Source organism: Neopsephotus bourkii, unplaced genomic scaffold (genome assembly GCF_033783945.1).
Source record: "Neopsephotus bourkii isolate Nb327-2 ecotype Australia unplaced genomic scaffold, CSIRO-AGI_Nbou_v1 NB_1292, whole genome shotgun sequence".
In the NCBI taxonomy this organism is placed as follows: domain Eukaryota; kingdom Metazoa; phylum Chordata; class Aves; order Psittaciformes; family Psittacidae; genus Neopsephotus; species Neopsephotus bourkii.
The window spans coordinates 987,496-1,009,095 of record NW_026901776.1 but is presented as its reverse complement, the minus strand read 5'-3'; the positions used below and the strand labels follow the sequence as shown (position 1 = coordinate 1,009,095).

Sequence of the window (21,600 nt, the reverse complement as noted above, 5' to 3'; positions counted from 1 at the left end):
TCTTTAACTTGTAACTAACATTTCACTTATGAGTAAATACAAGGTTATTTCTGAGCTAGTGGAAATCTGTTGTTTAAACACCTGCCTGCAGCTCTGAAAGTTATAGTTGCTATGAGAAGCCCTAGGGTGACAGTGTTAACTGCTATTTTTCTGGGCAGTGTTTGTTATTTTACTGATTGCATCTGACTCCACCACAACCTAAGTTTTTATTTCAAATTTCTTTCTAACACAGGTCTTGGTGATGCCTTGAGTTTTATTTCTAATTGGAAAACAGCTAGCTAAGCCAAGAATGTGGAAGCAAATTAAATGCTTGGCCTAAAGTAGCCTAACACATAATGAGGTTGCTCCACAGTGTGAGATGATGTAAGCCCATCCTAGGACTTTGATCCCTGTCTTTGTGGGGAGAGCCTCTCCAATGGGACGCTAGGTTCCCAGACTTTCAGACTCTTCCTTGCAAACCTACAGCCAGACTTGATGTAGCCATCTAGATTCATTCAGTGAAATTTTAAATGATAGTGTTGGATCTCTGGAGTTCAACTCATTGTCACTGCTTCCTGAATTTGAAATGTTTCCACAAAATACCCAAATTCATACTAATCTCTCTTCATAATAGCATGGAATAGGAATTTTTAAAGCTTAAAAAAATTGTTTTCAATAATATTATTTTGTCTTCTTATTTTTAGCATGTCAAATGGTGCTGGTAGACCTATTAGTTTCCTTGATGAGTTCACAGACGTGTTCGGAAGAGCTAACTCTTCTTCTAAGGATATTTTTGGAGAAGACACCTTGTACGGTAAGTATGAAGTAGCACATAGCAAAATTTGGAGGCTTAATGAGAAAAATGGAGTAAAAGAAATCTTTGAGGAAATCAGGAGACTAACAGCAACATTCTGACAGATCAGAGCAAGTAAAATGTGGTTGCTGAAATATTTCATCCTACAAATGTGAAACTAGAAGAGACAGTTCTGAAGTCCTGGGAGCTCCCTTCACAAGAAAATAAGATTCCTGTTGAGGAGACTGGCATTGTGGGTCTGAATGACAGAACACTGTAATACTCTGAAATTTTAAGTCATTTCTTTGAAGCTGTAAAGCATCTTGGTATTTCAGGAATGCTTCAGCTGCAAGAATTATTTTCAACAGTGTCATAAGTTGGTTTGTGTAACACTGGAAACTACTGCTTGTGTGGGATATACTGCTGAAATACAAAGTGTTGTTTGTGTGGGAGCCTGTAGGGAGGTGGGGGGAAAAGGTGGAAAGAATAAATGCTGTGGAGTCTGAAATAGTAGCAAGCAAGGAGACACAGGTCAAGATTTCAAAGGTACCTTGCAATAACTGGCTAAGTAACTAGAGAAACTTCTTGGCTTAAGGGCTCAACTAGTTTTATTAGTGATTATACAATAACAAAGCGATGGCCTGTGTGTGCATTCTTAACCAGCCTCAAACACAGGGTAAAAAGTGTGGTCTTTTGTTTGAGGTATAAGCTAATCTGTTAGCACATAAATATGAGATTGTGCAATGGCCATCTGCTGTGGTTCAGCTGATTTCTGAGCATGGCAAGTTGAAGATGGATCTGCCCTGACTAAATCCCCCAGATTGTTGGTCCGTAGTCAGTTGAAGTTATTACTCAATGCTTTGTACATGTATGTCAGTTTGCATATGGACATCCACTCTGGGAAAACATAAATCCATGTTTATGAGTGGTGTTCTGTTTAGTTAGATGACACATTCTATTTGTTGTAAATGTTTTGGTTTCTTTTTTTCTAATTTGTTTGGTTTATTTCTTCCAGGAGATACTACTCAAGGGTGTGTTAAAGATTATAGAAACCCATATTCATATGAATCCATTACAGTACCTTGCCTTCCCTTTGCTGCATGGCACTAATTTGAGTAGTAGTTCTTCACAAAAATCTGCCAGCAATTCCACCAGAATAACTGCTGGAGTATTAAAAAGAGCAAAATTTTCACAGAGTAAAAGAGAGGCAGATGGTGAAAATTTGAGTCACCAGCTGCTTTCTTCTTGGCATGTAGCCCCAATTCACTTGCCTTTAGTTGGGCAAAACTGTTGGCCACACATGTCTGAAGGCTTTAGTGCCTCACTGTGGTTTCGTCTGGAGTGTGCTCATGAAACAGAAAACTCGACAGAAAAGGGGAAAAAAATGAAGAGAAGAAGCAGGTCGGTAGCTGTAAGAGAGAACAGCTTTGACAGCGCAGGTGAGGACATAGTACTTACTGCTTCTATTTAAGTGGCGCTGGAAGATTGTGTCTACAAGTATTGCTAATCAATATGCCATATGCAAAAGGTTGAATTGGTTTTTTTCTTATGATGGATATTAGACAGGTGTGGTAGGCTTTCTATTTGTTTCTTTGAGTAATGTGTCGTACACTTAAAGATAAAACATTTCCAGCCTTAGCCCATAAATTAGATTAATTCTTCTTTCTTAGAGATTTAGTGTTCTCATTGAATCTGTAGCTTCAGTAAAATGTCTTTATGCTATTTCACATTATGATGAAGAAAGTATTAAATGCTGCAGCTGAAAGTTCATGGGAAAAGACTGTTCTCAAGTTTATTTGGTCTCGTGCTGATGAAGCAAGTGGCTTTTGTGTTCTTAAATAGCGAGATAGTAAAACTTCGTGAGTTAGGATTTAAATATTGGAACTCAGCTAAAAGATGCTCTGAATCCATTAAGTCAGAGCCTGAGGCTTAGTGTAAATCCGCTTACTTGCCTTGTGTGTGTGCCATTTTAAATATTAATAGTTGTACAGCACTTCTCTGTCTATACTTTTGTAGAGACTCACCTGCTCTCAAACTCTTCTGAGCAGAATCTTTTGGATTATAATTTGTAGGGGGAAAAATTGCTTAAGTTATTTAAAATGCCTCTCAACACTTGGGGTAACTTTGGCTATACTCCCCCCCCGCCTCCCCAACTATATTTGAAAAATAGAAAGGAAAGCCTAACTCTGAATCTTGGAATTCACACGAGCTGCTTTTGTTAGAACTGTGCTTTTGCTTGGTAAAATTAAAACATTGAATGTTAGACCAGACTTAAAGGGTAGTGTGATTTATGAAGAAAATGCTAAGATTTCTTGGTGCACACTGAGGCTGCCTGTTCAACATAGGAGCATAATATGGTATGTCTAAAGCATCATTGAACTGGAATGTATTCATGCTTAGTGGATTTACATGATTAGAAAAACATGGTAAGTGCTGAGTTAATATCAAGCTCTTCTGTTTTGGTTTCTAAGAAACCTAGATCTCTGAAGAGAATAATGCATAATATTTACATTAAAAACCCAACAAAACAAAAGGAAAAAACAAACCTAAAACAAAACAAAAAGCCCCACAAAAAATCCCAAACAAACAAACCCACAAAAAACAACAAAAAGCCCCAAACCCCCCCAAAAAATCCAACTGAAGAAAAAGCTATTCTCTGCAGTACATGATCTACTTCTTTTCACACTTGATAGCTGGTAGGAGCCATTGTTGTATTGTGTTGTAATTGTGTATAAATATGTTTCTATTTCTAGAAGACACAAAGTCTATAGGAATGGAATACTTGAGCCTTGGAGATAAACTTGTTGAAGATGGCTGTATTCATATAATCTCACTGGGTTCCAAAGCACTGATGATACAAGTCTGGGCAGACTTGAATACTGGAGCATTTGTATTTCGGTATGGTGTGTTAATCCAAAAACAGTCCTGTGAACATATATATTGTTACTTCCAGTAGCAGCTTGTTACAGAAAATACTGGTGGAGCATAGAGAACTAATTTCTATGGCAGAGACATCTTGCACAGTGATGGCAAGGTCAAGTAAGTTTATTGCATACAGATCTACAGGTTTATTTGCTTAAAGTATCAATCTCTGCTCTTGCATGTTTGATGTAATCATATAGAGATAATTGACCCAAGTAAGATGCAAGATCTGTCATAAACAATGCAAGGCAAGGTAGCAATTCACATATAAATGAAATGGAGCAATAAATGTCTGAATATAAGCAGAAAGGTTTCGTAGCTGTAGGTTTTCACACCTCAGTTGTGCATGTGGAAATTGCTGTTAGTTGATATTTACTATAACAATCTTGGGTTTAATCTTCTGAACACATTTTAGCCCTAATTTAGTTCTTATAAGTAATATACCCTTAAAATCAGTCTAAAGCCACAATTTTGGAACACTTTATTTTGCAGTGTGCAAAGCACCTGCATTTTTTCCAGTAAACTAAATTTATTTTCTCTCTGAAATAGGGATAATATCTTAAATGCAAGCAGAACTATGCAAACAAGTTCAATTTGAAACCACATTGTGAGGACTTCCCTACTTATGCTGACCACCCTAAATATAGCATTGTGGTAAAATACATTATCTGTGAAAGTTAAGGAATGCAATCTCAAGTAACTGAGGCCAAAAATTGCAGATTTGGGGTTTAAACTGTAAATTTGAAAACAAATACACTTTGTTTTTCCTTTTCTGTTGTTTTGATAGTATGTGCATGGATCCAAATGATGAGATGAAAGCTGGTCTGCTGGCACAGGCTGAATCTCCAGAGAACATCTTCCTTGTGGGCAGGTGGCAGCATTTGGCAATAACATATCTGCAGCAGCCAGAAGGCAAGAAAAATATCCATGGAAAGCTGTTGCTGTGGATTTCTGGTCAGAGGTAAAGTATACATTAGCTTTATCTAGATATTTATCATCTTTGAGATGTTCCCTGGTAGCCAAACATCTGCTCTATTTTGGTGCAAACTGAAGTCACCTTTGAGTAGTCTTCTGGGGGTAGGAGAGAGATGTCTTACGCTGTTAGGAAGTCCCTGGAAATATTCAGAATTTTCTTGATTGCCTGGCGAATCTTGAGTTCACACCATGAATCTCTGCAGACATCAGTGGTTTGGCTCATCATGAGGAAGTGAAAGAGGCAGGTACCACAGAATCTTAAGTAAGATTCAAAAAACAATGGCATGAAGTTAGTAGTAGGCACAGTGTCTCCAGTTAAATTAAGAATCTGAACTAAGGAGGTATAGTTCATGTACTGGCAATGTTATTCTAAGTAGGAATGAAAAGAGATGGGGAGAAGGTAGGTGGTCATTTTGAGAGAGATGGACGGGTAGAAGTTTCAAAAGATATTTCAGATGAGATCTGAACTGGCAGTGCTAAGTACTGCTTCTTCCACTGTAAACTTCAGGTCCACACTGCTAAATGTGGTACCTGGTGCTAGATTGAGTGGGCCTATGCCTGCATGAAGTGTTCATTGGTTGGAGAAAAAGGAATTTATTTAATATCACAGTTTTCATCCTTTCTTCCCGAAGTTGACTATGGAGGCTTTGTGTCCTTAATATGAAGCTGGTGGCCAAAATGCTAGGTTGTAGAGCAATTAGATGTAGCACAAAAATTCTTCACTACTCCTCTAGAATATGGTCAGTAAACAAGCAACATTATAAAGACATTTCTCAAAGTCTGTCTCAGAAAAAAACGTTGTTTTCCTTTTTTGCAGGTAAACCTGGAATTGTAAAGTATGATACTTGTTTTCGCTTCATTCTTGAAACCGAGTCAAGTTAGTTTTTCAGGATACTGATTTCCTCCCTCTCATTGTTCAGTCTGTGCATGCTTATATGCAGTAAAGTCTTAAAATGAAGGTATAGAGGAAACTGAAAGTTCTACAATGTTCTGCACATGTGCAGTTAATGAGGACCATCTAGATAGTTAGTTGCCAGTTTGCTAATAGTTAGGCTCTTCCAGGAAGCTCCAGATGACCTTTACGGTCCAATTGGTCTGTTTGTGTAAATGCATATAAGGTTAATTGGATGCTTTCTGAAAGCATCAGACTTATTGCCTATGGCTCTACAGCACACGAGCTCTGACAACATTCCCTGGTTGAGGATGTTGGGAGCAACAGCCTAATCCTCAACAGATACGTTTCAGCATATGTGAACCACAGCGTTCATGATGTGCATTAGCATACTCAAAGGCTTTTGATGTTTTAGGAATAGTGTATGTTCTTGAAAGTTTGTCTTATTTTAGAAGTGTGTCTAATGTTATAAAAGTTCCTTCTTTGAGGTCAAAGGGAAGGAGGAAAGAATTTCAGATCTAGGACATCTTGTGTGTATGGCAACCCTAGCTGGGGCTCTGTTCTGTGCAGTATTTGAGTGCATCAGTATGTAACTAAGTTTTAAGGTGCCTTGATGTGGAAGATGGCTTTAGTAATGTATCATTAACAACATGGCTTCTCATCTACTAAATAAAAAAGTACTTTAAGCTTAAGCTGGATACTTCATCAATTTTGATCACTTCTTAATATTGAATCTTGTTTCTCTATATGTATTTTTAGGAAATGTGAGATTAATTTAGATTATGCACTACCAAGGAAATCAAGTTTGTCAGCTGACAGTAATAAAACATTTTGTATGATTGGCCACTGTACATCGTCTCAAGAAGATTTGCTTCGATTGTCGGGTAGATGGGATCTTGGAAATCTGCTTCTATTTAACGGTACTTTTGCATGCTTTTTACTTAAGTAAGTCTTCATTTCCTCTTCCCCCTCCAAGAATGAAGGCTTCATTTGATTTTTTTTTAATATGCCAAGCTTCTACAATAAAAGCAACAATACAGTTTTTGCCAGCATAATATATCAGGGAGGCAGTTGGCAAATGTTTGTGTTGGTTACTTTGTAGTGTGTACTTCTGCCACTGTTCTCTTGCTTTCTTTTTAGTGTTGTAATTGGCATTGCAGTTACTTCTATTTCTTTAAATAAGACCTTGAGGTAGCAGTTGGAGAAATAGTGGTACCTGCTCTGCTTTTTTGTCTTAAAGCACTCGGTCTCTCCCAGGTGGAAACGCTTCAGTTCTAAACTACTAGCTGGCTGTAATCTTGCTACACTTTGAAAACTGAGGAGCTTTGGATAGATAACTTCTCAATTTTAAAAAGTGTGCCTATTCAGAGCTGTTGGTCTTCAGTTCATGCAGATCGTTTTCCTGACTTGGTTTCAGTGCCTTTGCCAGTGAGATCTGGCGTGTGATGTGCTCAAAGTCACCGATCTACAGTAGCTAATAGTGAGCATTAGACTGTACTGATTGTTTTGGTTTTTTGTCAGCAGGGCCTACAAAAACCAACCAGTGATCTTCCTTGTAAAGTCTTTTATGCAGTCTACTAGCCAATGTATGAATTTTGCTTTATTGCATACGGAAGAGTTAACAGCTTCTTTTCTGGATTTTAGGTGCAAAGATTGGACCAGAGGAAGCATTTTACTTATACACATGTGGGCCAGACTTCACATCTGTAATGCCTTGTAAACATGGCAAAACATCGACTGATTGCTCTAAATATATAAGTAAAGAGATTCTACAATGTGAACAAATTAAGGAGCTCTTCATGGCAAAAAAGGAACCAGAAGTTGGGCCTTTGATTGTAGGTTTTTACTTAGAAATGGTTCTTAATCTCTCAGAGCTGATTAAGAAACTAGAAACATGCTTCCTGCTGTCTCCTAAAGGGCTTCACTTTCTCAAATCAGGCAGGAGGAAATCCACTTCTCATTAAAATCACTGCAGGGTTCTTCCCACTTATTTCAATGGGAGTTGAATTCCACATGGGGTGGCTATTTCATCTTGCTTTAGGTTGGATTCTTACAGTTTGTAGATGTTCCAGCATCTATAAAATTGCATACTTAATCTATGAGATGAGAAGGCACCTTCAAATGCCCTGGGATGAATAGCTAGCTCTTCTCTCCATTAGTGCAAAGTTAGCCCAGGACAGTGTAGTTAACCTTTTAACATTAAAACTGAGAGGGGAGGAGAGAGGAGGATTTATCTGGCTTTAAATAGAAGAAAAAAACTTAATCCCAATTCTCTGAGGGTTTTGAGGGAGTAAGTTTACCTCAAGTTTGGCTGGAAAGTAATTTTCTAGCTGGCATATCTTAGTTTTTCTTATATTTCCTGACTGAAACAGCCATAGCAGATGCGGATGTAAATATAATTATGCTAGAAAAAGAATAAAATACAACTTCTATAATAAAATTAACACTAGTTTATATTAATGAACCTGCTGTATCTGGGGAATTGTCTTCATGCTTTGGTAATTCCTGCTGTATGAATTGTTTCCACTAGAGGGATTTTTCTGATTTTTTGTTCTGCAGCAGCTCTGTAGCTGTAGGCAAAGGGTCATTCTGTCTTGGATGTGATCCTGCTAAACAACAGTACTAATTTTTTAATAGCTTAAGAAGGAATGAATGGAATAAGTAAAAAACCTAGCAAATCAGTCATGCAATTTTTAAGCTTATTTTGCCTTATAGAACACCAAGTAACCAGAAAGAACTACACTCAAGTGATGAATTAATCTCTGCACTTCTGTATAGAATGAGAGTGCCTTAAATGTAATTATTTTGTTTTAAATAACCTTCCAAATATGATCATTTTACATTTTATGTGACAATGAGTTTTACACAGGAGCTTTGGTTCTGGTCTAAGTCTCTTCATCAGTGATGGAACTTCTATTGAAATCATCTTATGGCAAAGCTGATTAAAGGATAGACTTAAACCAAAAAAAAAAAAAAAAGATTATTTTTTTTTAATTGATAACTTTCTATTTTGGACTCGCCACTTTAGGAAGGGAAAAACAATTTGCCCAGTACCTCTGTGTGCTCACATTCTTTAGAATTTGTCAGTAAGTTTTCTTCTCCAAAGTAGTTGCAATTCTTGAGGGAGTAAAAGGGGGATCCCTGGTAGAATTTTTTTAGACCTTTCTCTACTTGCAGTGCTGTAGCTGTTCCTAAAATTTGCTAAAGTTTAGGAATCCTGTTGCATTCCAGTGCACATGCATCCACGTAGAACTTAAGAGCATACTAATGGTAAAATAGAAATGAGCTGCCAAGGTTGCTGCTGCTTGCTGTTTGGTGGCTTTTGTGTATGGCTTTTGGTGGTTTCAGGGGTAGTGGTTTTAGTTTTTGTGGTTTTGCATTAAACTTTCTTGAAAAGCTTATAAACTTCTCTTGTTTCAGGAGAGTCTTGCTGTTGTTTATGCCACATGCTGCCCTGGTCAGTACACCATATATGAACCTGTTATTAGACTAAAAGGCCAAGTGAAAACTGTACCTTCTCAGAGACCTTTCAGTTTAAAAGAAGTTCAGAGCAATGTATTGGACTCTCATCACCTGAAAATACTTCAGCCTCTTGAATATAAAACTCTTCAGGGTATACTACATGAGATTGGAGGAACTGGTGCATTTGTTTTCCTCTTTGCTAGGGTAAGGGGATTGGAGAAGGGGGTGCATGTCTGTGTTCTCTCATATAAGCTTCCTTGGATCTTGGGTAACAAATCACATATTCTAGCTGCCTTGCTTTAATCTGCATGTGATCTTTTTTTTTCATACAGAAAATTAATGGAAAATACCTGTGGCATAACATGGGTTGTTTTAATTTGGAAACTTAATTATAATTATGTAATGGTTTTTAAAATATTACTAGTATGTAATATGTGGTGTTACATTCTGATTTAGAGATGAGGTTTCTAAATGTCAAAAGAGTTTAAGAGTGTTGCAGAACTGATCATATTTTTCAGAAGCGCTTAAATTCATTGCACATCTTTGACATTTGAAACAGAATATTCACAATGCAAGTATGGATAAATGCAAAACTACATGCATGCATAGAGCTCTGTTTTTATCTAATAGTTTTTCAAGATAACTCTTCAGCCATGTTCAAAGGCTTATCCTGTTTAAGAAAAAATGTAATTTCAGAAATTTGGCATCTGTGAGCCTTATCTTAGCTATTACTTAATTGTAGTAGCTGAGGCAATACTTGTGCTAGGAGTCTCTCAAGTACTACAGTTGATTCAAAACCTTAATGTAGGCCTAAATCATGTTAGTTTTGTATGCCTCTGGCAATGGTAGTGTTCTGAAAGTCATGTGGAGAGTAACCAATACACATTAGACTAGAGGCACTCGCGCGATCGGGCTTCTGGTTGTGAAGCCACTGCCTGCTGTAATTTTAACATCCATACTGAAATATCAGGAGAAAATCCTTATTCATGTTGCTGCATTATGGAAATATATGTGAAGTGCTACAGATCTTGCTGTGGGCTGCATCAGTAAAGCAAGTGAACGATAGATCAGTTTCCAGCCAGGACAAGTACACATGTACCTAAGCGCAGCGGAATGATTAGGTAGGTACTTTTCCAGGGCAAACAACAGAGTTTATTCTTACAAGTGATTATGTATTTCATGACCTTGTGACTTCATAGCATGGCAAAAATCCTAAATTTTACTTAGAACAGATTCTTTTCTTAAAAAGAGATTCTTATAATTGGACTTCTGTTTTCTTAGCAGATCATAATTTACCACAGCACGAATTATCACTTGATGTAATAATATGTGAATGTACACACATAAGCTAAAAATGAAGGTTATGTACATAACCTCAAAGACTCCCAAACAGACTTAATCCAGAAGTTATGATTTAAGGCTGCAACAAACTATTTTTAAGGCTTTTTTCTAAATGTTTATCATTTAAACGGTTCTACAAAATTTGCCTTTTCAGGTTGTAGAGATTAGCAGCTGTGAAGACACTCAAGCTTTAGCACTGCAACTTATACTGTCTTTAACAAAATACAATCAACAGAGAATACAAGAGATGGACAACTGTAATGGCTATTCTATGATTCATCGCGTGTTGATCAAACCAAAATGCATTGTTGGATTTTGCATGCTGAAGGTAGAGTGCTCTTTAAATCTGATATTTTGGTCAGTGTTAGCAGAAATTTAGAAACTTCTGTGAGTTTAATTCTACATTTGAAACTGTCTTCACAAAGGCAGAACAGTGATTTGGAGCAAATTTGGCGCAGGAGAACTAGTAACTCCTGATAGGTAAGGGAAGAAAATAGTATTGAGAGGTCCTGATTTCAGAAGAAATGGGGAGGATGAAGCTGACAGAACAAGATTTTTGAGCAAGCTTAAACTTGAAACCAATTGATAAAAACATTTCAGTGCACTTGAAGAACTTTATTTATTTCTTTTTTCAGAATTGTAGTGGTGTTATAACAAAGAAAGCTTTGTTATAACACCAAAATAAAAATAAGCTTCTTGAATGCCTCCAGTGGGGTTACTAAACTCAGTAACAATTCTCAAAGATGACCAGGTAGATGCATGCCTTCCCTATTAAAAGTTTGTCTCTTTAAAGATTTATTTTTTTTTAATAAGTTGGATAAGAAAAACTGCTGCTTTGTGCTTATGACATTAAAAAAAATCCCCCCCCCTCCCCCTTTTCAAGACACTCTTAGAAGGATGCTGCAGTGATGAGATTCTCTATGTAAATGAAAGTGGGCAATTCATGCTTGACACAGATTCTACTGCAGTCATCCAAGATGTCCAAATATTAGAAAAGCTGCTGCTTGACTGGAAGATATGGTCTAAAGCAAAGGTAATTACTTCAATTTTGGAAAAGTTTTAAGTCTAAAACTTAATATATAAAAAGAATATAAAAGTACTGTGAGGCCTGAAATTAATTTCTCTCATTAGATGTCAGTAGTTACTCAGACTTTCTAAAATTAATGGTCTTTATTTTTCTCTAACTAGCTGGTAGTAGCATCAAGTTCCTATTATCAATGATGCAGGTATCTGTAGTGTATTAAATTTTGTAAATGTAAATTTGCTTGAGTTGAATGGATTAAATTTTTAGGGATACTTGTCAGGACTGAGAAAGATCTGCTTCCCTCTGGAGTTAAGCTGTTGAAATTAACCATCTGCTGTTAATAAACTATGCAAAATGAGCTTTAGATAAGAAGTAATTTTTTGGTAGCTTAATCATAAATATGCTTGCTTTTATATAAGCATGACTTTTCTGATAGTTTCACACCTAAGAACACTACTAAATAACTGCAAATGATCAGGTCAGAACTAGAAACTAACTTGAATTGGTTATGTTCCTAAATTGTTTTGTTTGGGTTTTGGGTTTTTTTGGTTTGGAGTTTAGGGGGGTTTTTTGGTGAGGTGGTTTTTTTTTGAGGGGGAAGGGGTATGTTTGTGGTTTGTTTTGTTTTTTTTTTTATTCTCAGTGTGTAGACTCAGAAATCTATTTTTCGAAGACATGTTCCTGTTTTGTTTTATTTTTCAGCAAGGTGTTTGGGAAACTCTGTTAGCAGCTCTAGAAATCCTTATCAGAGCTAACCATCACCAGCAGATGTTTAACATTAAGCAGCTGTTGAAAGCTCAAGTGGTACATCACTTCCTATTAACTTGTCAAGTTCTGCAGGTATTTTCACTCAGAAATCCTACCTTGTGCTCGGCAAATACTCAGTTTTACTTGGAGGTGGGATGGTGGAGACTAAATGCTATAGAAAAAAACTGCTTTAGTAGACTGTCCTCCATGCTTCCAGGCCCATTTCATAATCTTCAGCAGACATTCTGTAAACTGATACAGTTCCTTTCTGGGTGCTCTGTTTACTGCTGGACAGAAGGGACAAGGAGCAAGAGATTCTAACCATCTGGTACTATTTGAAAACCTAGGCACCTGGTTCCCTATCCAATCCACACATGAGTGGGAGCTTAAATGAGATGCGAGTCTTTTTATAAAGGACCCGAGATGTCTTGTACTAGTTGAAGTCTTCATTGCTGAAAAGCATAGATAATGTGCAAGCAGGAGAAACTACCCTGTATCTTATCAGAGCTAACAGGGCAACTGGCCTGTAGTTCTGTCTGAGCACTCTTCCCAAAATTTTGATCCAGTAGTGGTTTCTTCCATGGTATGGAGACAGCCATTCTAAAAAGGACTTTGGGAAAGGGCTTCAGCCCTTCGATAGTTGCTTCTTAGAAACATAATTTTGAAGCATGTAGTATGTATCTATTTGTGAAAATACATACTGTAATCCCTTTTTTCCCCTACACTGTGTTTTCTATTTTACATTTCTCTTTGAAAACTTCATTTAGTCTTTTCATACAGCAGTCTCAGTGAAGATGCTAAAGAGAGGTGAAATTTAGAGACGTTAGGGTGAGTTAGGAACAAGTTAATCACCATGCTCACATTAGTGATGTTTACCACAAGTTTCTTGAAGTCCTGTTCTAAAAATCATTATTCAGTTAACAGATTCTTTCCAACAGCCATTGTCAAATGCTATAGAATGCTTGATCAATCAGAAATTATAATTGTCAATGAAATCTCAAATATCTGTTTATAAAAATAACTATTGAAGTGGAAATACAGAAGACCCAGTGTATGGCACTGTTCAGACAGTTCTTAATATTTGACATATTAGTATCAGCAACTATTTTAGTTTCTCTACAAATATGTAATATGGTGGATGACAGTAAATGACACTTTCAGTGGTGATTTGTGTCCTAAGGCTCCAGCATTTCAAGTCAGAGTAGTGTAATTTGTAGAAGATTTTCATGTTCTGAAAATAAACTTCTGTAACATCTGCAGACTTTTGATTGTGCCTGAATTTTGCATGCTGGACTTGAGTAACATTGAGAAGGTACAATAGTTCCTCTCGAAAGAGTGCAGGCTTTATTACTTAAGCTTTAACTTTTTTCAACTTGTCTGTTTTATGGCATGACAATTTAAAGAAAAGAGACAGTTTTGTCAAATGAAAAATACAAGTAACTGACAGTTGTACTGCTCTTCCTTTCTAGGAGCATAAAGAAGGGCACTTTGCATCCCTGCCTCGGGAGGTTTGCAGGTCATTTGTGAAAATAATTGAAGAAGTCCTTGGATCTCCCCCAGACCTGGAACTGCTGACACTGGTTTTCAATTTCCTCTTAGCAGTTCACCCTCCCACTAATACATATGTTTGTCACAATCCTACCAACTTCTACTTTTCCCTGCACATAGGTAGATACATCACATTTAACTAGAAATAAATAAGGTTAAAATGTAGTCATTAATTAATAGCTTAGTCTTTCACTCTTATAAATTACTATTCTATGATTATTTGATTGCTACATTGTAATAACGGTGTAAAAATTATTGAACTCTTTGGACTTAGTGAAGTAACAGTAGTTCACAGTATTGAGAGACATAGTTAAACTTTGCTTGGCTTACTTGAGGTGCTATGTTCTGTCTACAGCCATAGATAATCTCTCTGGTGGTTATGTCTTTAACTTTCTTTAAAGATTGATGCTGCTCAATGGAATGTGTAACATTAGCTCCCTGTATGAACCCATTTGCCTGTGGTCAGACCTTAGAGTAAAACATTTAAATTACCTGTGATTGAAGATGACTCAAACATGTGAACATGGACCTTTTTACATCTCTACTTTGTTTTCTGTTACTGAATTCCTATAAAAATAGAAGGCCTGAGAAGCATTTTTAACAAATGATCGGTTGCACTGCAGAATATCATTGACAGGGACCATCAGCTCATTGCATGCAAGTTAGTGAAAATACCTATGTGCTAGATCTAGCACAACAGCTGTCTTAAATATATCTGTACTAGATGATCACTTTGGTAAAATGAGTGATAGGAGCTTTAAAAATTCATTCTTGTTGTTTTGAAAAAGGAGAACCTGGTAGATGTATAATTCATGTATCATTGTACAACTTTTTACCATAATTTATGTAAATGTGGAAAGCATCATCCAAGTTTGAAATGTGTTCTCCTTTTGAAGATGCCTGTGAAACTCCAGTTTTAGTAATCAGTTTCAAAGGCAGTACAGTTGTTTTATCTGTATCTGTACTCTAATATGAAGAGATGTAAAATTCTGAGCAAGAGTAGAATGTACTTTGTGATACTTTGAGCCTTAGTAGATGATACCGTTTGACAACAGTCACCTGTTTTCAACATGGTGAAAGTCATTTATTACTGTTTGTGACTGCAAGGACTATCTTTAAATGCAGTTACTTTAGAACATCATAATATTTTCAGTGTTCTGAAGTAAACTTTAAAGATATATCACTAAAACAAAAGGGTTTTTCTCAAATGTTTTTTCTGATGTTTGAGTTGAGCACTTCTCATTAACCTCCGGTCATAAGCTTGAAATGTAACCTGACTACTGTGAGTCTCAATATATATGAAGAATGCAAACTCAAAAAGCTCTTGCATAACTTTTCCCCTTCTCTTTTCTTTCTAGATGGCAAAATTTTTCAGGAGAAAGTTGAATCACTTAGGTACCTGAGGAATTCCAGCACTGGTGGGAAGTCAGTGAACAGCTCTGCATTTATGATTACAACTCCAACTGGATTTACAGCTTTACCTCTGGAAGGTAAAACAGTGCTGGAAAAACAAAGACATTAAGACACAGTCATTTGGCAGATGACTAGAGTGCTTTAAAGTGTTACTTTTCCACAGATATTTCTTACAAAGCTCTCTCTGTCCCTTGGAGCTTGATGCCTGAAAAACAGAGTAAGGAGGATGCAGTTGAACATGCTACCTAAACTGCTCTTCATTCTCAAGTTGAGATAAGTTGCTGTATTGACAGCCCAGGCAGAAAAGTGGACCAGATAACTGAATAGTTTCATTTGTTAAACAAACCTGGTAGAGATGTATAAGAGTGCCTTAACCAGGAATTAGTTGAAATTGTGAGTTGTAAGCAGCTATCATATCTATGCAAAAGGCATTAAGCTGATTTTTTTTTTTTTCTGTGCATAAGTATTGGCATTTAGTGATACTGCAGGTATACTGTTCCTACATGGTAGAAGATGGGAAAGTTTATCTTGTAAAGAACAACTTGGTTACCTTGGTTATATAAATTAAAATCTAATAATTTTCTAGAAACAGTCTTATTATATAGCATACTAAATAAATTGAGGTCTATGAAGATAGCTGCTTGAATCGGTTTTTAATTCCTCTGCTATAGATGCTGAAATAGTGTGAAGCTATTACATAGTTGAAGCTGCTAACTTTTTCAGTGACCGCTGAAACATGTTGTAGATTGGACCTCTGATGCAGGACTTTGAAACAGAGCAACCTGCTTTATTTGAGCCTGCTTTTGAGCAGGAAGGTTGAGCTAGACAATCTCCAGAGGTGCCTTCCACCCTCAACGTTTCTATGATTCTGTACAAATTCCTGTTGAGGGTTTGTTGAGACAATCATAATGTAAACCCAGAAACTCCAGTATAGATGCAAAAATTATTTGTCATTTTATGTATTTTTCAGATTTATTACCTGCTGCAAATAGTTTACTATCTCTACTTGATTGGCCAGATTTGAGCTGTGCCAGGTGTTGAACTAGTTTTGCCACATAAAATTAGCTTGGGTCTTCACTGTGTTAAATATATGTGGAATACAACACTGAGGGAAAAGCTTGTTTTTAGTGTAAAATGAATGCTCAAGATATCCTTATTTCCCTAGGGAGCACTTCCAAGGCTAGTGTACAGCAGAAAATAAGCTCTCAGACACCTAAAAGGCTTTGTAAAAGCTTACCAGCATCTCCGACTTCCTCACCTCAAGTTCATCAAAAAAGACTGACTGAAAGAATGGGAAGGAGTGTTGATGACCTGCAGGCTATTGACAAGTGTGACTACATTGATCTGCAGGGTAGAACTGGTTTTGTAGGAAGCTCTGAAACCGTAAAGAGGGTACAGGAAGAACTCTTTCTTAGCAGTTGTGAATCTGCAAAAACAGTTTGTGACTCAGAGTTAACATCTGCTGAAACATTTGAAGATATTGCAAAGGAAGAAGAGTTAACTGAAAATGCATTTGAGAGTAAAGAAGTAGATGCAGACCTCAAATGTAATGAAGGTGATGGTGCTGCAGCTGAGCCATCACTAAGTCGTCCAGACAACCTGAAAGGACTGCCTTCATTTCAGAAGACTCAGAGTAATTTTGCAGGGCTGGGCTTAGCGTTTTCTGTTCATGGAGGATCGTCAGCCATTGCTCGCTGGCCAAGCCTTGTGGACAAGAATGTACTTGCTGAAGACTGGGAGAGCCTTGCTTTTTCTTCAGCTAATGAGAATACTGAAAAAACATCGGAAAGCCCTGATGATAGGTAAGCAGATATGCAAAATAGTATATTAGCAGTACCTCAGTAGATGAGCTTTAATTTTGCAATTCTTGGTCTTGATTACTTTTCTACAAAAAAGGTAAGCCTGAAAATGAAGGGTATGTTTTCAGTGGCTGTCATAAACCAATTCATTCAGCTTTCAGTCTGTAGAATTGTGTTGTTTCAATTTTTGCGATCTTTCTTTACATAGCAAACTTTAAAGATCAAGAATTTGGCATCCACCGTAGGAGTGGGAACTTTATGCTACCTCACAAAAAATCTCAAGCAAATAGTTCTGGTCAGATTATTGTTTTTGCTATCTACCATCCAAAAGTAAGTGTTAATGAAGAGTGGTAGTAGGAGTCTTGGAGAAATGCTTGCCAGATTTCCTCTTTCCTGCCCAAGAGTAGCAAAAGGCTATGCATTTTTTAATATTTCTTGTTGTAGACAAGAAACTGTAGTGCAATATATTCCTCTGTTTTCAGATGTACAGAAGACTATCTTGTGCTTATCTGTTGTGGGTTATATGACCTCTTGCGTGGAGTTCTCCTAATCCTACCAGATATCATGCTAGAAGATGTGATGGACAAACTTATCCAACCTGATTATCTTATAGTTCTTGTGAACCACCCATCTCCTCTCATACAACAAGGAGTTATTAAAGTAGGTCTATGCAAAATGCTTTCAGCTAAAAAGTTACAAACTAGTGTTGTTAACATGTTGGAAATAGCAAGTTTTTTAACTACCTTTTCATTTGCTTTCAATAATTTTCTAGGTTTACTTCTGAGTTTTAAGATGTATTTCCACCCCCACAGATTATTTTCTTTTTTTTAAAAAAAGCACCCCAAAACAAAAACAAAACAAACCACAACACAATTTTGACTCTTGCAATAGGTAAATATAGTCTATGATCTAAGTCAGAGTATACCATAGCTTTACTGATGTAAATGGAAGCAACAATGCAGGAAGCTGGTGACTTTCTCTTGAGCGTTAAATTCATGATGCAGTCTGTTAAACGAAGGTGCAAGCAAAGTTCTGACTAGTAACACAGCTGACTTTCAGTTATTCTGGTGTGTTATGTGCATATCTGTGGCCTGAAAGCAGACTTGAGACTTCAGACTGTTTTCAGAGATTTTTGTAGTATTGACAAATACAATGTTCCTGGATGTTAACATTGTGTAGATTTAAAACTACATGGATTTCTGTTTTGATTTCAGGAAGAATAAGATTATGTAACTTTATTAACAAAAAATGCATACACACCAAAGTGCAGTATATAACAAGTATAGAAAGCCTGAATGTATTTATATGTGCATTCTGACTGTTGTGTGTGATTTCATCTCCCCCATCCCAATTGACTAAAAACCTAAGTCTTGATATTAAAAAGATGGTCAACTGACAGTTGTAACAGGGCACTACAGATTGCAGTTGCAATAGTGCAACTGATGTTTTTAATCTGAAATTTTATTTTTTTTATTTCAAACTATTCAAGCCACAGACAAGAGCTTAACTTTCAAGGGAGTTATTTTAAATGTTTAAATCTTACATCATAATTATGCATTTATTTTTAGTTGTTGGATGCATATTTCAACAGAGCAAGGAGGGAGCAGAAGGAGAAGTTCTTAAAGAATCGGGGCTTCTCTTTGCTAGCCAACCAGCTGTACCTTCACCAGGGGACTCAGGAAGTTGTAGAGTGCTTTTTGGAAATGCTCTTTGGCCGCTCTGTTGGCTTGGATGAAGAGTAAGTTAATGCTTTGCTTTTGCATCCTGTAACTTATTACTTTAAGTACAAGCAGTGAGCCTTGCAGGAGGCAAGGGTATGTGATAGATTTCTAATTACTATTCTCTTCCTAGCAGTCAACAACCATACAAAGAAAATGTTCCTTGAAAACCATTTTGAAATGTTTTGCCTTGTACCTTTAACATTTGAATGTATTAAACTTCTTACGGCTACTGTGGCCCTTAAGCTGTTTGTAAGCAACTTCCTCTGATGGGTGCTGTCAGCTGGGAATTTCTAAACCCTCAGCCTTCCTGAGGCCTTGAGGGCCTTGCATTTCAAATATCCTGTAATCAGTTCAACTCTTCCTCTTCTGAGACCACATAGAACTGATTTATATCCTTAGATGTTTTAAGCAGCAGTCACTATACTGCTGCTCCTGGATTTTGATAGGTGATTAAGGAAAAAGCTTGATGCCACAGTTGCTTCCTTGGCTTAGCCTTGAGTTTAAATCTCTATTTCCCTTTATGAAATTCCCACAGGTATGCCATTTCCTTGAATCAAAGAGCCACCTCATGCTGAGAGGAAAGGAGATCACCTCTAAGACAACTATCTAAATAAATTCCATTTTTTAGAATTAGTCTGACTACTTAATGTTTGTACAGGGAGAACATGCATCTAAGTTTAGTCAGCAGTGCAAAGCTTAATGACACTTCAGAAGTAATGGATGTAGGATATCAAGCCTGCTGTCAGTCAGTATATTGTTATATTGATTCCAAGCTCTATCTGATTTCTTGGTAGTCTGTGCCAGTTGTAATACTTACAACTGGAAATATGATTTGTCATATTCTACATTGATTAAAAAAAAAACCACGAAAACACAAAACCTCTGTTTTCATGAAATTTGTATTGTAGATGGTAGTTAGCTGAAGCTTCAGATATACTTTTAAGATACTTTGTTTCCTTGTGGTGCTTTGAAGTGTTTATTTTGTTCCATGCTTTATAACTTTTAGCAGATAGGTGTTGTTACTGCAATGAAATGTAGGAAATTACCATCTACTTCTTAGCCAAAATAGTCATATAGACTGGTATTCCAGTTGCATATACCAGGTTGCTATTTAAAGGATGTCACTAACATTTTATGTTAATAGATTTGATCTGGAAGATGTCAAGAATGTTGGACTCTTTCGAAAATGGTGTGTCATTCCTGTTCTGGGTCTCATTGAGAGCTCTCTGTATGATAATGTTCTGCTGCATAACTGCTTCTGTCTCCTGCTACAAATCATGAATTCCTGTTCAAAAGTTGCAGACCTACTGCTTGATAATGGTTTGCTCTACGTGTTGTGTAATACACTGGCTGCTCTTAATGGACTGGAAACAAAGTGAGTATTGTATAACTTTCGTATCATTGGACATCATTGTATGAGTGATACATTTATATCATTGTACCATGTACAACTGTAACAATTGTATCATTGTTGCTATGAAATAGTCCAGGCACAACCTTAAGTCTAGCAAAAATTACAATTTTTTTTATTCTACTTTGTAAAATGATCAGAGAGAATGTACAAAATAATGAGACTTTAGGGTTTAGTTATACCTGTAAGTGAAAATTGATGTTTAGCTGTTCAGTTCAAACAAAGAAATGTAAAATGTTCTTTCCATACCTTAAACTTTCAAGTGATAAACTTTGTGACATCTTAAAATGCAAACCTGTCACACTGTGAGCACTTTGGATGCCTTTTCTGCTAAGACTCACCTGAACAGTAAGATACAGGTCCAGGAGATGGTAGCATTCTACTGTATCTGTAGGTAAACTCTCCTGTGCTGCCTGTGATTTAATATTTGAGAATCTGAGAAAAATAAGTTGCTTCATTAATTGCATGCATTCTGTACTTTAAGAAAGGTTATTCAGTGAAGGAAGGAGAGATGGGTTTCAGTTAATTTATTTCTTTGGTTGGTATCCTGAATAAATAGAGATTTCCTTTTTACCCCAGTATGGTTAAAGTTCAGCGTAGTTACAAAGTGAGATACAACCCTGTTGGTTTTTTGGTTTTTTGGTTTGTTGGGTGGTGGTTTTAGGGGGGAGGTGGGGTTGAGAAATTACAGGATTTCAGACCTGTTCTTTAACTTAAAAATCTGGTAATAACACATCATTGCTTTTCCAATAGAACTTTGTCACAATTTTAATGTTAGACTGTCTCAAAGAATTGCAAGTATCCAGGCTGCTAAAGTTAATGTTAAAGAGGCATCTTTTGATTAGTGTTCCAGTTTTCAGGAGTAATATTTTAACATAAAATACAATATAATATTAGGTACAGTTCCAGTACCTGAAGGGGACATATAGGGATGCTAGGGATGGACTCTTCATTAGGGACTGTAGTGATAGGATAAGGGGTAATGGGTTAAAACTTAAACAGGGGAAGTTTAGATTGGATATAAGGAGGAAATTCTTTCCTGTTAGGGTGGTGAGGCACTGGAATAGGTGCCCAGGGAGGTTGTGAATGCCATCCCTGGCAGTGTTCAAGCAGGTTGGACGGGTTGGGTGTTGGTTTGATAGCAACAGGTCTTGTTATGGGTTACAGTCTATTAGAATTGTAATGTTTCTGGTAACTACAACTTTTTTGCAGCATTCCCTTGAATGACTACAAGTTACTTGCATGTGATATACAACAGCTGATGGTGGCAGTTGCAATTCATGCCTGCAGCTCCTCAGGTTCTCAGTATTTTCGTGTTATTGAAGACCTCATTGTGCTGCTGGGTCATCTTCAAAATAGTAAAAATGCAAGGATGCAAAGTAAGTTATCTGTTTATTTTAGGGGTCATGGGTCTGAAGAAGTAAATACCTTCCCCACTGATTTTTATTTGATATTCCTGCTGAGGGAGAAGGGGGAGTTTTCTGGTGATGGATCTTTTTCTTCCAAGTGGTTCTTGAAGTAGTAGTTTTCCTCAGGAGTCTGTCTTGTGGTAAAGAATTGTTTACTGCTAATC

The 21,600-nt window shown here is 36.8% G+C and overlaps 1 protein-coding gene across 7 annotated transcripts in view; it reads left to right on the top strand.

The window, feature by feature from the left end:
* LYST (lysosomal trafficking regulator) overlaps positions 1-21,600 on the top strand; it is an 87,438-nt gene that overhangs the window by 37,072 nt on the left and 28,766 nt on the right. For 5 of the 7 annotated variants that reach the window (XM_061365696.1, XM_061365701.1, XM_061365698.1 and 2 more), the window contains 18 exons: positions 684-793; positions 1,788-2,211; positions 3,526-3,670; positions 4,482-4,655; positions 6,321-6,481; positions 7,206-7,396; positions 8,982-9,227; positions 10,519-10,692; positions 11,248-11,397; positions 12,091-12,228; positions 13,605-13,803; positions 15,042-15,173; positions 15,260-15,313; positions 16,262-16,898; positions 17,378-17,555; positions 18,464-18,633; positions 19,761-19,991; positions 21,240-21,406. In XM_061365696.1, the coding sequence (XP_061221680.1) occupies positions 684-793; positions 1,788-2,211; positions 3,526-3,670; positions 4,482-4,655; positions 6,321-6,481; positions 7,206-7,396; positions 8,982-9,227; positions 10,519-10,692; positions 11,248-11,397; positions 12,091-12,228; positions 13,605-13,803; positions 15,042-15,173; positions 15,260-15,313; positions 16,262-16,898; positions 17,378-17,555; positions 18,464-18,633; positions 19,761-19,991; positions 21,240-21,406 (3,681 nt within the window). The remainder of the gene's footprint in view (positions 1-683; positions 794-1,787; positions 2,212-3,525; positions 3,671-4,481; positions 4,656-6,320; positions 6,482-7,205; positions 7,397-8,981; positions 9,228-10,518; positions 10,693-11,247; positions 11,398-12,090; positions 12,229-13,604; positions 13,804-15,041; positions 15,174-15,259; positions 15,314-16,261; positions 16,899-17,377; positions 17,556-18,463; positions 18,634-19,760; positions 19,992-21,239; positions 21,407-21,600) is intronic. The other 2 variants (XM_061365700.1, XM_061365697.1) reach the window with 1 other exon arrangement.